General features: G+C 45.6%; 1 protein-coding gene across 1 annotated transcript in view; it reads right to left on the bottom strand.

Moving 5' to 3' along the window:
- FAM135B (family with sequence similarity 135 member B) overlaps positions 1-16,141 on the bottom strand; it is a 194,087-nt gene that overhangs the window by 8,764 nt on the left and 169,182 nt on the right. The window contains exons 10-16 of the mRNA XM_063131171.1: positions 15,922-16,077; positions 12,367-12,440; positions 10,750-10,904; positions 6,426-8,454; positions 4,893-5,059; positions 3,369-3,460; positions 1,639-1,736 (exon numbers count right to left, since the gene is read on the bottom strand). Of these exons, the coding sequence (XP_062987241.1) occupies positions 1,639-1,736; positions 3,369-3,460; positions 4,893-5,059; positions 6,426-8,454; positions 10,750-10,904; positions 12,367-12,440; positions 15,922-16,077 (2,771 nt within the window). The remainder of the gene's footprint in view (positions 1-1,638; positions 1,737-3,368; positions 3,461-4,892; positions 5,060-6,425; positions 8,455-10,749; positions 10,905-12,366; positions 12,441-15,921; positions 16,078-16,141) is intronic.

Consider the following 16,141-nt stretch of genomic DNA (forward strand, 5'->3'; position numbering starts at 1 on the left):
TATAGGGGTGTGCATGGACCCCCCACTCCGCTTCACTTTAAGATCCACCATTTTCGGATCGGCCCGCTCCGCCCCACCCCCACTCCTCCTGTGCCCACTCCGCTCCGCTCGGAGCTCCGGATCTGGATCGGAGCTCCGGTCCCCCCCCATAGGGGGGGTTACCGGGCCCTGCTGCCATCACCGCCCATGCAGCAACGGCGGCAGAGCCCGGTAAGGAGGAGGGGGGCCTTACCTGCCTCCGTCCGTGGTCTGTCGCTGTCTTCAATTGAGCCCGTGGTTCCACCAGGAAGTCTGGGCCGCAAGTGCGGCCCAGACTTCCTGCTGGAACCACGGGCTCAATTGGAGACGCTGACGGACCGCGGACGGAGGCAGGTAAGGGAGAGGAGGGCGGGGGGGTTACCGGGCCCTGCCGCCATCGCCGCCCATGCGGCGATGGCGGCAGAGCCCGGTAAGGGACCAAGGGGGAGGGGGCCTTACCTGCCTCCGTCCGCGGTCCGTCGCCGTTTTCAATTGAGCCCGCTGTTCCACCAGAAAGTCTGGGCCGCAAGTGCGGCCCAGACTTCCTGCTGGAACCACGGGCTCAATTGGAGACGCTGGCGGACCGCGGACGGAGGCAGGTAAGGGAGAGGAGGGCGGGGGGCGTTACCGGGCCCTGCTGCCGTCGCCGCATGGGCGACAGCGACAGCGGCAGGGCCCGGTAAACCCCACTTACCTTTCCGGCGGAGCTCCGGATCGAGGCGAAGGATCCGCCTTCACCTCGATCCTCTCCGCCACGCTCCACCGGCCCCCCAATCCTCTTCGCCTCCGCCTTAAGGGCAGGCGAAGCCCCCCGCTCCGCTACTGCTTCTCCGGTCCGATTAGAAGCAGAGCACATCCCTAGTAGGATACAAATGTGTGTGTGTGTGTGTGTGTGTGTGTGTGTGTGTGTGTGTTTTAAAAAAGTTATTTTTTGCCCTGAAATAGTCTATTATTTATTTATTTATTTATTTCACTTCTATACCGCCCAACAGCTGAAGCTCTCTGGGTGGCTTAAAACAATTCATAAAATAATAAAATACAATGTAAAAATACAGCATAAAATACAGAATAAAAGAAATTGCATATACATTTAAAAGAATTTAGACAGCTAAAATAAAATACTAGTCCTATTTTGAGGACTGGCATAAATGCCCCATCATGTGCCACTAAATGCCATTAAATGCCTGGGAGTAGAGGGCAGTCTTAACCTGGCACCGAAAAGCTGACAGTGTTGGTGCCAGATGGGCCTGAGTGGTGAGCTCATTCCATAGTTGGAGGGCCACTACAGAGAAGGTCCTCTCTCTTGTCACCAGCCTCTGAGCATCTCTCAGAAGAGGCCCTCAGAGAAGTGCTCAGATGTTATTCATAGTGTCCGGGTATAGTCTAGTCTCTTAGCCTATTTATAAAGCCATAGCTCAGTGGTAGAGCACCTGCTTTGCATGCAGAAGGCCCCAGGTTCAATCCCTGGCTCCTCCAGGTAGGTCTGGGGAAGAATCTTGCCTGAAACCCTGGAGAGCCATTGATGCCAGTCAGTGTTGACAATACTGGACTAATTGGACGAAGGGCCTCTGGCTCAGTATAAGGCAGCTTCCTATGTTCCTATCACTTCTTGCTCTTTACCTTATTCGTGATATTGACAAATTGTACAACTGAATGTGCTGAATAATCTCATCCAGCAGACGGTCAGTCATGGTATCGAAGTCTGCAAACGTGTCCGTCTGTCAAAGAGAAAGAGAGAATGACGTCAGTTGGCTGGCATCTTTCCATTTCCTTTGGTTTTTGTGGACCAAAAAAGGCATGTTTTGGAGACAAACGTTTAAGAAAATAAACAAAAATAAACATATAGGGGTGGACAATGTGCTTCTAAGGTCATGATTAGCGTCAAGGTTAACATCAAGACAATATAGGGGGTTGTTTTGTTTTTACACATGGAAGAGGAGTAAACCTGCCAGAGTAGTGATGGGGCAAAAATCCACTGTGGCCTGTGAACTCACCAGATGCCTTGCACTTGGCTTTCCTGGACCCCAGTGAAAGCGCCCAGTGGATTTTCATCCCATGGTCCCTATCCTGACAAAGGGGGTGCAGGTCTGGGTGGAACTCACTTCCGCCCTGACCTGCAGACGTGCATTGTACTCCCCACCCCACCCCACTGCAGTAGTGGCAGTAGTGGCAGCTACCATTACCACAGCAGTTGAAAATATGCAATTTCCCAAGCCCTGAGGAAATTTCATTAGTCCCCCCCACACACTTATGGGGTCTTAAAGGCCCTATTAATTTCATTAGTCCCCCCCCACACTTATGGGGCCTTAAAGGCCTTTAATCCCCCCTCATTGGTGGGGGGAGGAGGAGAAGTCCCCCCCCCCTTCTAGTCTAATGGCCGCCACTATTAGAGTGGAATAGACCTCTGTACATGCAGGGACATGCTGCAGGTAGAGAGAGACAGAGACAGAGTGACAGAGACAAACAGAGAGAGAGGCAGAGACAGAGCAACAGAGACAGAGACAGAGAGAGACAGAGAGACAGACAGACAGAGGGAGAGAGACAGAGGGGGAGAGAGAGAGACTTAGAGAGAGAGAAACAGAGGGAGAGAGACACACAGAGAGAGAGAGACAGACAGAGGGAGAGAGAGAGACAGATAGAGAGAGACAGAGGGCATTCTACACCAGCCCTATATCCCAGGATCATCCCAGGATTGTTCCTGTGCATCCAAATGCCACACAGGGGATCCCGGGAGCAGGCAGGCATGATCCCACCATTTTCCTGGGAGAACCCTTCGGTGTAGATAGGGCCAGAGAGAGAGAAACAGCAAGTCTCCAAGTTTGCCCTTAGGGCTGGCTCCTTCCACCTGCCCTGACTTAAGAGTTTTCATATGAGAGAGGCTGGCATAAGGCACTATGACGGGACTTCCTATTCTTTGGGATTTAGTTATAAATGCTTGGGTCATTAGGGAGTAATGCTATCAGCCTTGGGGTAACGTTTGGGGTGTTTTGCTTTTATCACTATCTCCTTTAGCAAGGACAACAGCAATGATGTGGACATCTGCCCATTTGGATAGAGTTTCATTAGTTACAAAACAAATACTATGGATAACCATTGGGTTTCATTATAATGTGCTTATAAGGAAACCCAATGGAACATAAATAAATAAATTGGGGGGGGGGGAGAGATCATTGCACCCATCTAATTATTTGTGCTGCTGTTAGTTCTTTTGTATTTATTTTAATATGTTACTTGCACTGAGCTTCAGCTGTTGAGCAGTACAAAAATGCAATAAATAAATAAAATACATTACAAGAAGGGAAGGGGGACTACATATCTTCAAATAAATAAGGAAGGAAGGAATCAAATACCTGGTTCCTTTCTGACATCAGGAAGTCAAGCTTTCCTCCAGGGAGGCCCAGCTCAATGAACGTTTTTACCAGTCGAAGATCTGCACTGTTACCTGGAAAGACAACACATCATTCTCCTAAGACGTGGACTCCATTCCATACTAAAGGAGATCATCCACCCATCTGTCCTCGAGCAAACACACCCATACTCATACTTGTGTCCCTTATTGAGGGAATTGGCAATATTGTTTTGGTACATCCCTTTCCACGGAATATTCTGCGGACAACTTGAAAGTGGCGGGAGTAACTGACTTTTCAGTTACATGGGTATGACGCCCATAATTTAACTGCAACGTCTGCATCCTATCAAACTCTGCTTGATGACTGTTGAATGTTTTGTACGGCTGAGCCAAATTTGGGTATGTGTGTGCATGCATGTGCATGTGTGTGGATATTTAGTGAACAATGTCATTGTGGGCAAAGGAGGGGGGGAAATAACGAGACGAGGCAACTGTATATGGTATAAAATTTGGGCCAAAGATCTGTAAAGCAAAACTGGGTGGGCCCTATGCTACGCTAGCCACTAGCTAGGTGTTATATCGGGCGAAGCATTCTATGTCTGGAGAATGGTGTCAGGTATTCTCCACACCCAGGCCATACCCTTTTGGGGGAGGGTAGACTGACCCATGCCACTCACCCCCTGGGCCATACAACACCGGTTGGAGCGACCAGAGTTGGCCTAACAGGTGGCCTTATCCCCCCACTGGAACCCTCAGCAGAAGGCCTCAAGTATCACCTGTCACCAAACAACAGTGCCACAGTACGATGACCATCCCTATCCTCTAAGCGTGCCCTCCCCTACCGATGTAAGCCAAATGTGACCAAATTAAGCTGAATCAAAATATTACAATTCCTGAGACACTCTCCCCCCTCTTACAGTGTGAAGTAGGCGAAAAGACACATAGCCCAGGCCAATCAGACTATGTGCCAACAATTCCTACTCAGCCCCCAAACGGGCGACCTGGTAAAACCCACACTGCATACAGGGAGGGAGGGAGGGAGCTGTGATTTGAAGAGTCTTGAGTGCTGAGCACAGCTGCCTTATGGAGGTGCAGCTCCCCCCCCCCCCGCTGCTGGTGCCAAACACCCACCCAACGGGGGAGCAAGCACATCCCTTCTCCCCCATGCCCGCAATAGCCTCCCTGTGGCCAGGACTCGGAGAAAGGGCAAGGACATTCCTTGCAAAGTGGTCATTTGAGGCCTTCAAGTGGCGAAAGGCATTTGCACACACATGACTCATTGAGTCAGCATTGCCCCCTCTTGGGCCTCATCAATGGACATCATTAGTGTCATAGGAACCCTTCCCTGGCATCAGTTCCCTCTAAAAGAAAAAGACAAAAAAGAACCAGCCTCTCACAATTGCCATTTTGGGAAACCACAAGCCCACCTTGCAGCCACCTACTAGCTTGTCACCCCAGACCATATATTGGGTGAACATCCCACATGCAGAAGCACAATCATTCCCAGATCTGTCTTTGCCCTTACCATCCAACCCATGGACGCAGACCACTAGGTGAATACCGTCTTCCAAATCCTCTTCCTCTTCCTCTGGTGGAAAATACGGGATATCAGAAGCTAGTACAGATAAGTCACTGTACAGAAATCCATCAATCTTCAGTTCCTTTTTAAATTTTTCTTTGGCCTGATAAAAACTGGAGAATACACTAATTAAGCACAAATTGAACTGGGCATTCAATTATACGTGACTTGTTTTACTATTGGATTCATGGGCGGGGGCTGTCACAGCAGCGAATGTGTCAATTGTAGGGGAAACTACACAGTTCAGATGTTCAATTCTCAATGCCAACACCAGTCATTCAAATTCCCACTTATAAATGAGATATCCCTCCCAGTCCTTGGATTTCATAAGAACATAAGACATGCCATGCTGGATCAGACCAAGGCTCCATCTAGTCCAGCAATCTGTTTACACAGTGCCCAACCAGCTGTCAACTAGGGACTAAAAAAGCTAGATGTGATACAGCTACACCCTCCCATCCATGTTCCCCAGCAACTGGTGCACACAGGCTTACTACCTGAAATACTGGAGATAGCACACAACCATCAGGGCTAGTAGCCACTGATAGCCTCCTCCTCCAGGAATTTATCCAACCCCGTTTTAAAGCCATCCAAATTGGTGGCCATCACTACATCTTCCATAATTTAACTATGAACCGCCCAGAGAGCGGTATAGAAATGTAATAAATAAATATGCACTGTGTGAAGAAGTACTTTCTTTTATTTGTCCTGAATCTCCCACCAATCAGCTTCAGGGGATGACCCCGGGTTCTAGTATTTTGAGAGAGAGAAATGTCTCCCTATCTACATTCTCCACACCATGCATAATTCTGTGTCCTTATGGGTAGCCACAGCATTTAAGATCTAGGGAGAGGATACTTTCCATTAACATCTCCCCAGAGAGCCAGTGTGGTATAGTTGTTAGTCTCTTGGACAGGGACTCAGGAGACCTGGGTCCAAGTCCCCAGTCAGCCATGAAGCTCACTGGATGACTTTGGGCCACTCACAACCTAACGCACCTCACAGGGTAGTTGTGAGGATAACCTGGAGAGGAGGAGGATCATGTAAACTGCCTGGGGTTCTTTAGAGGAATAAAAAAAGGTTGGGTATAAATTTAATAATAAATAAAATTAATTCATAACCCCAAACCTTGCTAGTGAGAAGTGTCAGGGCAGCATTTTATTCAGCTACCCAAGTGAGGAGATCCTCCTTCCCCCACAGAACCTTTGGTGCTACGTAGCTCTAGCTGCACACCATCACACCACCTCCACCAGCAACTTCTAAGGCTCAGAGAGAGGACATGTTCTGTCATGGTCCCATCCCTCTCACCCACACTCACCCACCAGCACTTAAAATCACCACTGCCTTTGAAAAGAATCGTATCAGGTGTCATTATTATGACTCCATTCACACTTCTTGTCAGCTGCTTTAAGGACATACTGTTCAGGGAGCAAGGCAGGCTATAAAACACTTTAAACAAACAATTATAGAAATCCTTACCTAAGCATCCTTTCATTGGCCTCTTCAGCCACATCACTGAGATCACAAGAAATAACCCCAAAGGAGCCCACCGGTTGGCGAGTGATAGGAGAAAGGACCTGCTTGGAGGAGAAGCCAACCACGGGCGGGTTCTCTTTGAGAACTGAAGAAAAAGGAAGACACGTAGCTGTGCAAGAAACAGATAGGTTGACCACCTCAATGGCCTTTTTGCCCTCAAGAACCAATGCCTCAGGCACCACAGAATAGAATCCTGTGGTGTTAGCCACGACTTTGAGCTCCCGGTTTTCTGATTCAGCACAGTAGGATCCACACCTAGATCGACTGTCCAGTTCAATTTCTTGCAAGTTGGGAATTTCTCCACCACATGTTATTTTGCCATTGACAAGAGGGCTACCACAGTGCCCCTTTGTAGGGACAGGTTCAGATGCAACCTCTGATGAGGCAGAGATAGCATAACAAAACTTGGCTGTGTGGTTCTCACAGTCTGAGAAAGCCTCAACATTTGTGGAATGCACACTGTGCCCTTTGTGCAAATCTCCCTCCTTGCTGGATTCATCAAGGTGAGCAGCATGCATGTCCGAGTAGTCATTCAGCCTTCCCAAGTGGACTTCCTCTTCTCCCTTTGGCAACTGGTGTTCATCTAGATCTTGATTTTGCTTTAAAAGCATAGGTTCTCCTGCTGCTTCTAAGCTAAAGTCCATCTCTGAACAGCTTTTGACAGCTTCTGGTAAGCCACCATTATGTTCAAAGTCAGAATTGGGATGCTCTAGTGTAGCTATTGACAGCTGTGGTCCTCCATTTTCTCTGTCATTCTGGCACATAGAAATATTTCCACTTAATTCCGTTCTGGCACTCCCTGTTTCCACATATTGTCCCTCTGCTATGTCCGAGATGGTTTTGGCATGCTTGGATATATCCATGTCATCTACGGACTCTTCAGGGCTACTGATCTGAGGTGCCGAGATGGATTTTGTCAGTTTGTTGGGTTCCACCTCTCTCTCATCCTCCTCATAGGGCAAGGAGCTAATTGACGTGAGAGAGGCTTGTATGCCACTAGGCAAACTTGTATTGCTTTCTGTGTGTCCACCTTCTAGAGAATTCCGGTGGATTGCATGTCTTCTGACAAGATGGTGAAGGATCTCCCGATCACTCGGCAACTCCAAGGCCCTGCTCCGTGCATCAGACCAAGCGACTGAGCTGGGTTCACTTTCAATTCCTGAGTCTGAGATTAGTGATGAAGATCTCTTAATGACCCCTGATTTCGAGCTAAACTCTTCACACTCCCGAACTCCTTGCTCCTTCTGAAAGGACTTGGCCTCCTCAACATCTTTTATTTGGTTGAGTGAGCCAAAATGGTCATTTATATCAAATGTTCTCAATGCTGGCAATATAAATTCAACACCCTGATCCACTGTTTTCTCATAGCCAATTTGTTCATTCAATGTGAGTTTGTCTGAAGTGAGAGTAGACCCAGAATGGTCCTTTTTAGATGCTTGACCCAATTCAATCCCATCCAAAAGCCTGGAGTGTTCACAGGCGCCACTGTCACACAGAGTGTTCATGACGAGCACTGCTTCTCTTTGGTAGGCACTATCGCACATTGGGTTCGTATCCAAATATGACACCTCTGTGTTGAGTTTATCATTGCTTTCAGAAGACTCCATCTCTGTGTTAAGGCTTTCTGAAGGATCTCTCACAAGATGTGTTTGCAAACCAGACCGAACACTGCTAGCCAGCTCTAACTGATCCTTGCAGGATTGGACATCTCCATTCCTTGTATATACCTGAGTTAGGGAGTGTTCCTTGAAACTCTTGACCATGCAGGAATCTCCTTCTAGATAGCTGCCATTATACAAAGATTTCCCATTTATCCTATCTGTATGGATGATGAATGGGACATGGTCCTTGAAATCTCCCTTCGCTAAATCGGTATCATTGTCTGAGGAGGGATCCCTATCTTTTTCTAAGTCCACTTGTGAATTGTCCACAGCAGAAGCCACATAATTCGACAAAATGTCTAAGTCCTGAACTGAAAGAGAAATGAAAAATAAGACTAAAACTGCCCACACTGCGTTATGATACCAACATTAGAAAATAATAATTTCACTAAAATTAACAGCCAATTCCTAAACACAAGCAAAGGCATGTGCAAAAAACCCTCCCTAGAAAGGTTGCAAATATTTTCAAAAAGGTAATTAGCTCCCCATAGGATTCCTTGGATGCTTTGCCTAAGGAGGAACTTCCCAATTTGATTTTCAGTTTAGGAGTAATCTGGTGACAGTGTAAATTCATAGAATAGCAGAGTTGGAAGGGACCTACAAGGCCATCAAGTCCAACCCCCTGCTCAATGCAGGAATCCACCCTAAAGCATCCCTGACAGATGGTTGTCCAGCTGCCTCTTGAAGGCCTCTAGTGTGGGAGAGCCCACAACCTCCCTAGGTAAGTTCTACCACTAGGTAGTTCTATGCAGAGCTTCCCAGATAAATTTAAGAAGTCTTCTGGTGTTACAATTTAGAATGAAACTCTAAAATCATTTCACACTTCATTTTTGGTGGAAGCACTACACATTTAGTTTGGACATATGGTTTGGACTCTGGAAATAAAGACGTGAACATGGAGCAGCAACATGGATACACTCGTGCAAAGGCGAGTGTAACATCAGATCCAATATGTCCATAGCTGAATGTGTTGCTTCCTAGTGCAGTGCGCAAAATATGTGCTACCACACATGTTCAAATGGCTGCAATTATGGGCATGCAAGATTATTTCCTCTACATCACGGATAGGCAAGTTTTGGATAGGGTGACCATATGAAAAGGAGGACAGGACTCCTGTGTCTTTAACAGTTGCATAGAAAAGGGGATTTCAGCAGGTGTCATTTGTATATATGGCGAACCTGGTGAAATTCCCTCTTCATCACCACAGTTAAAGCTGCAGGAGCTATACTAGATACAAAAGAGGGCCAGGCTCCTGCAGCTTTAACTGTTGTGATGGAGAGGCAATTTCACTGGGTGCTACATTCATTCAAATGACACTTGCTGAAATTCCCTTTTCTATACAACTTTAAAGATACAGGAGCCCTGTTCTCACCCTAATATGCTCACCCTAGTTTTGGGTCTCCAGATGTTTTAGCCCATACAGCTCCCATCAGCCTTAACTGGCATAGCCAGGGGTGATGCATTATGGGAGTTGTAGGTCAAAACATCTGGAGGGCTACCCTTGTAGGTCAAAACATCTGGAGGGTCGCACAAGTCACCCACCCCTGGTCAACATGGCCATAGTCACAGTACTTCTGAGTCAAACCACGTGGGTACATTTCATGAACATTTCTGCTTCCTGAAAAATGCTCCCCTTTGGGCAATTTCCCCACTCCTTGGTGAAAGACTGCAAAACTATTCACAATGGGGCGAGTGTTGGGGAAAAGAAGGATGCCATGCACAAGGATCTGTGCAAGTTGACCCTTTACTTCTACAGGTATTTTCATCTTTCTTGGATGCATTTTCACAAAGTGATTCCAAACCATGATGGCTCATCATGTGTCCTTACCCTCTGCAGTTGTGCACCATGATTCCCATTAAAAAGCATAGCAGGAGATATTTGAGTCATTGTTGTTCATCACACACACAATTGTCTTGATTGCATGTTATGGTCCACGTTAAAAAGAACAGGCTGCAGTTTCAACTAATGCAGACTTGAATTGTCGTGCCATATTATATGTGCAATGAGTTTAATCGCTCGCCCTAGGGATGGGTAAACAGGTGATGTTCAAGGCCATTGAGGTTTTCTGAATTCCTCCTCAAAGCTCAGAATGCAGGTGTCATTTTCTTCAGTTGGGAATAATGCACATCTTTCATGGGGGGGGGGGGAATGCACCTTTTTAAAAATGCACAGCTGCAATTTGCACTTTCCCCCATAGGCTAAAGTGTGAAAATGCAGATTTGGGGGAGACCGCAAGTTTAGGAAATCGCAAACATTCCCTGTGAATTTCAAGGCCGCTCATGTTTGCATGTTCGGGGTTGCAAACGGGATAGGATTGCACGCTCTGCAAACAGGAACAAAATTCTTGGACATCCCTCACTTACCCTGATTATAGAATCATAGAATAGTAGAGTTGGAAGGGGCCTACAAGGCCATCGAGTCCAACCCCCTGCTCAATGCAGGAATCCACCCTAAAGCATCCCTGACAGATGGCCTCCAGTGTGGGAGAGCCCACCACCTCCCTAGGTAACTGGTTCCATTGTCATACTGCTCTAACAGTACGACCCTTTGAGAGCTTCATTTGAATCTCTCAAAGGGTACAGCCAAAATTTTGCATATTACCCACCTTTGTATGGGAAATCGACATATCTGTCCTCAAAAATAATTGGTAGCGTGCTCCAGTCTCCATCTATGTCGAGGCACTCTGCAGGCAGGGGTGGCATGCTTGTGAGGTACTCGGAGTTCCGGACTTCTGACGAAACCTGGCTATGATGCTGGATACTGTTGGAAAAATAGATAAACCCAGGAGTTACTTTTTTTCCTGATGCATTGTTTTCTATTTCCAGTTCTATCGGATTGGGCTTCCTTTCCCTTCTAAATATCCATGGTCTCCAGTCACGAGAGTTTCCCTTTAAGACCAACGTGATACCTTCTAAAATAGGAAATATAATATATACCTCCAGTAACTAAGCCTTAGGAGAGACATTTCGACCTTTTAGAAAGGGAGAACAAGGAATAAAAACTGAGAAACCACCTAAGGATTGGTGGTCAAGGAAAAGAGGTGCACCCAGGGAAAGTAGTGTGGCCAAGATGGCTGGATTGAGATCCTAGGAGGGCCATGGTTGGCCCCAGGCCTGGAGTTCTGCAATCCTACTTTAAAAGTTACCATGAGGCAATTCACCAATGCTATGGTGTAAATGGAGAGGGGGAAATTTAGGCAGAGGTGACAGGAATCCCCAAAGCCCTGGCTTCTCATTCTTCCTTCCTCCATGGCAGAAGGGGGAAATTCACTCCCAACTTCTAAGAGGCAAATGGGGGAGTACTGATACGAGGAGAGGGGGAGAAATGGAGATTTTTCCTCTCTTAATTGAAGAGTAATAGATAAAGGGTGCTTGCCTTAGTCCTGAACCCTGAATCCAAGTCGAAGCGAGCTGATTCAGCCTGCTTCGACATGAATCCATTTCAGGACCGAATTGGGTTGCTTCAGCCCAATGTCCAGCCACTATTCCTGCTCACCTGTGGGACTCACTTGAAGCTTCCACTCATGCTGGCGAGCTGCCCACCCTCCAGGACAGCTGCTCTGACCTGTCATAGATCTACTGTTGTAAACTACGGTGGCCAGAAAAGGCCACTTCCAGCTATGGCAGGCCAGAGCAGCACTCCTGGAGGACAGGAAGCTTGACCGCATGAGCAGAGGCTTCAGGTAAGTCCAGTGGGTGGGGGCAGCAGCTCGCCGGGTTTTTGGGGGGGGGGCAAGCGAGAGCAGAGCAGAGTCCTAGTAATAGATATATTAGACAGAGACTTGCTTTAAGCTGTTGCAAACATCTGTGTACATTTGAGATCATGATCATCATCATAAGTTTATTGTGCTAGCCGAAGGCCATGACAAATACATCCATTTGAGATCATGATACTGGTACATGCTTACAGAAAATAAATAAGATTTGAGTTATTAAAAAAAGAAAAAAAATATGAAGTGCCTAATGTAGAAACTGCCATGGCACAAGTGCAAGAGGGGTGTGGGGTGGGGGAGAATTAATTTAGACATAAAGCAGATAGAAATGGTCTACTCTGTTCTTCTAAAAGGCAGATGGCCACTGCACCAGAAGACACTGCCTGCCCATTTGTCAAGCGCATCCAATGTGTTTTCCTTTGCTTTCTTTTTTAAGAAAAGGAAAGGAACTACTCCGCACATTATTGATCAGCATGGCAGTATGAAAGGAGTGCATCGCAAAGTACGTACAGGCTTTCCTGGAAAGTCAACACAGCAAGCTTTTGATGCTCAGCATAAAAGAAAGCCTCGGAGAATCTTCTTACCTGGGGGATAAACATATATTACAATGCAGATCAACTTCAAAACATACTACATGTACAAATCATAGAATCATAGAATAGTAGAGTTGGAAAGGGCCTATAAGGCCATCGAGTCCAACCCCCTGCTCAATGCAACTAATTCTTCTGGAATTAGACTCACCAGCACACGGGCATTTTCTACACAATTTTGATACACAAAAGGACTGTATCTCAGTTTGCTCAGACAAGTGAATTCAGAGGCTGTGCTCCACCTCAACAAATATTAGGAATTAGCTTAACCAGACCAGTTTTCTTAAAACTGTTGCTAGGCATTTTTTTATATATTTTTTTTGCTTGTTGACAGAATTGGATTTTCTTAACCAGAATTTCCTTCTACTTGTGCTAATTTGCAAATGTGCAGTAGTACCGTTGCACACTTCTGTACATGCACTAATCCTTATTAATTAATGCAACGTAATGCAGATTAGTGTAAGTGCACCTTAGCACAGACGTGAAAAACAAAACGGTCCACACACAGCATCTGTGTGACTCTGAAAAAGCCAGCCCACTGTGGAACGTGCAGCTTGGATTCATAGAAATCTGAACTTGTGTCAATCCTTGGTGGATTTCTTTGACATCCATAGCCATGAGTCTGAAAGGATGTTTGAAGAATGTAGAACATAAATCTAGAAGCATGCATTTTGAGAAGAAATGTATTTAAAAATATTAAATTGAATAGTTTGCTGCATGGTTTTATCCTGGTTGTGCTTTTTATATTGTATTTTGTATTTGCATTTTTAACTTGTTGGTTGTTTTATGATGATTTTAATTTTTGTGAACCGCCCAGAGAGCTTCGGCTATTGGGCGGTATAAAAATGTAATAAATAAATAAATAAATAAATAGTTTTACCACACCTTAAAGACTAAAAATGTATTATGACATAAACTTTCATGGACTACAGTGCCCTTCACCAGATGCATGAAGTTTTATTCTTTCAAAGCAATACGCCTGTGAGCACCTGTTGCTGGGGAACATGGGTGGGAGGGTGCTGTTGCACCATGTCCTGCTTGTTCATTCCTGGTCAATGGCTGGTTGGCCACTGTGTGAACAGAGATGGACCCTTGGTCTGATCTAGCAGGGCACTTCTTATATTCTTATCCTAAATTGCATATATTGTGCCAAAAATTCCAACCATTCTATTTTTAGCATTTCATGGGGGTGGGGTGAGGGGGAAATGAAAATTCAGGTGAAACAGGCAGGGAGGGGTGAGAATTTCAGAGAATTTTCTCCTTGGGGAGAGGGACAGGGTTTTCACATATCTTTTTAAATGTAGCCAGTAGTTAAGGGGTTATCTTTCTTTCTTTTTTAAAAACATCCTCCAGCATTTTCAGGAGCCTACAAGTTCTTCCTGAATGCTTATTGGAGAGGGTGAGGTCACATGATCCCCAATAGGCATTCAGTAAGAACTTCTGGCATCCTCCAAATGCCAGGGAAAGGGGGTGGTTTTTTTGAAAAAATAGGAGGAAGGCTCCTCAGCAACCAGCTACACTTAAAAAAGGGATGTGGAAACCCTGACCCCTCCCCAGGAGAAAATTCTCTGAATCCCCCCCCCCTCCCTGCAAAAGAGTCAGAAAAAACTATGTGTCTTTTGCAGGGAAAGTTCCCCAAGTAGGGGGCAGTATTCAGCCCAGCACTAATATATATGCACAGGGTTGAGGGGATGGGATTGTAGCCAGAGAAGTCAGAGGGAAGTGAAATGCAGAAACTACAGGCAGAGACATAATTGTATGCTAAAAGTTAATGGGGACCATTCACAAAGCAGTATTAGTCATTACACAAACAACTTGGCATTTCTAAGTTCATTAACACATGTAGTGTGATTTAAAAACAACAACAACAACAACAACAACAACAACAACAACAACAACAACAACACATTACCCTTATTCAAGCCACAAATAATAGAATGGAACTTCTCAATAAATTGTAATTCAACAGTTTCATATTCCAGCCTCTCTTTGAAATCCCCTTGGTTCAAGAATGGACACTGTTAGAGTGTTCTTGGGGGATGAAATTTCCCCCTGCTGATTTTTGAATATTGATGCTTCTGGTGTCTGATTTGTGTCTATTATTATGCATAAAAATTGGTGTATTTGTCCAATTCTGAATACAGAATGGCACTGCTGGCAGCTGATACCATAGTATCACAGTGGAAGGTATACAGGTGAACAAAAACTTGATGTTTGAGCTATTATTAGTAGGACTGTGTACAAGTTGCCCCTCAAAGTTCTCCAACTTATTTGTGGGTAGAGAATTGTGGGGAGGAGAATTTCACCAAATTTCTCCAGGGGGAGGAGAAATTATCCAAAACTTTCTCACAGGTAGGCATCACCATTGGCAAGGGGTGTAGAACAGTTTCTTTCTTTCTTTCTTTCTTTCTTTCTTTCTTTCTTTCTTTCTTTCTTTCTTTCTTTTTCCCCCCTAAGGGGGTGGTGGTTCATTGCCACTGCAAGTGGCAACAGCATCAATTGTGGGCTCATCTACACCAAGCAGGATATTCGACTATGAAAGCGGTATATAAAAGGCAGGAGCCACACTACTGCTTTATAGCGGTATTGAAGTGCACTGACCACTGTTGGGGCCCTTTGACACATACCATATACCGCTTTCATACTGCTATATCCTGCTTGGTGTGGCTCCTGCCTTTTATATACTGCTTTCATAGTGGAATATCCAGCTTGGTGTAGATGAGCCCTGTGTTGGCAGGTTGGCCCCCATTTTGCATCCTTCATAATGCCCCTTATACTTAGCAGCATCCCATGGCATTTAGGGGAGGAAATGCAGCCAACACACACACAAAAAGAGTGAAGAAAATGTGGAGAACATTCTGAAGTGTCCTTTTATTTCTAGGAGGTAAGGGAAAAAAATCACAGGAATTTCCTGAAAGTTTTCTTTCCTCATGAAAGGAGCTTCCATTTTTCTGCCACATTCTCAGGGCTCAGGAGGGGAAACTCAGCTGTAAAGGCGGGATATAAATGCAATAATAAATAAATAAACTTGTGCAAATAGTGATTTGTGCAAATTACAGTTGCAAATTGTGCAAATCTTCTCTTACACAAACAAAATAATAATAATATTGCATGCTGAGTTGGGCTAGCTAGTGGAATCATAGAATCATAGAATAGCAGAGTTGGAAGGGGCCTACAAGGTCCCTTGAGTCCAACCCCCTGCTCAATGCAGGAATCCACCCTAAAGCATCCCTGACAGATGGTTGTCCAGCTGCCTCTTGAAGGCCTCTAGTGTGGGAGAGCCCACAACCTCCCTAGGTAACTGAAGATGGAATGGAGCCCAGAGCGGCAAGCTGATGAAAGCTCATCCAGCTGCACCGCCAACCAGATTTCTCCAACATCTGTATTACTTATCAATAAAAATTAATATCATACGATGATTCATCCTATCAGTTTCTTCTTCTGTTTATATCTGGGCATCATTTTGCAATGTTACCCGTAGCGTGTGATGCTCCTGAACAAGGTAGGCTGTGACATCTGGATGTAGGGTTACAATCTCCAGAAACTGGGTCCAGAGAGACAAAAGATGGGAGCAGAGCCAAGCGAGGTCCTTGCTGATCTGTTCTGCTATCTTTTCTGGATTGTTCAGCATCTAGAAGGGATAAATATAGATATTGCTAAGGCAAACTAGTGGCAGCTATATGAAATAATATAAT

This window comes from Elgaria multicarinata, chromosome 7 (genome assembly GCF_023053635.1).
Source record: "Elgaria multicarinata webbii isolate HBS135686 ecotype San Diego chromosome 7, rElgMul1.1.pri, whole genome shotgun sequence".
NCBI classification, from domain to species: Eukaryota; Metazoa; Chordata; class Lepidosauria; order Squamata; family Anguidae; genus Elgaria; species Elgaria multicarinata.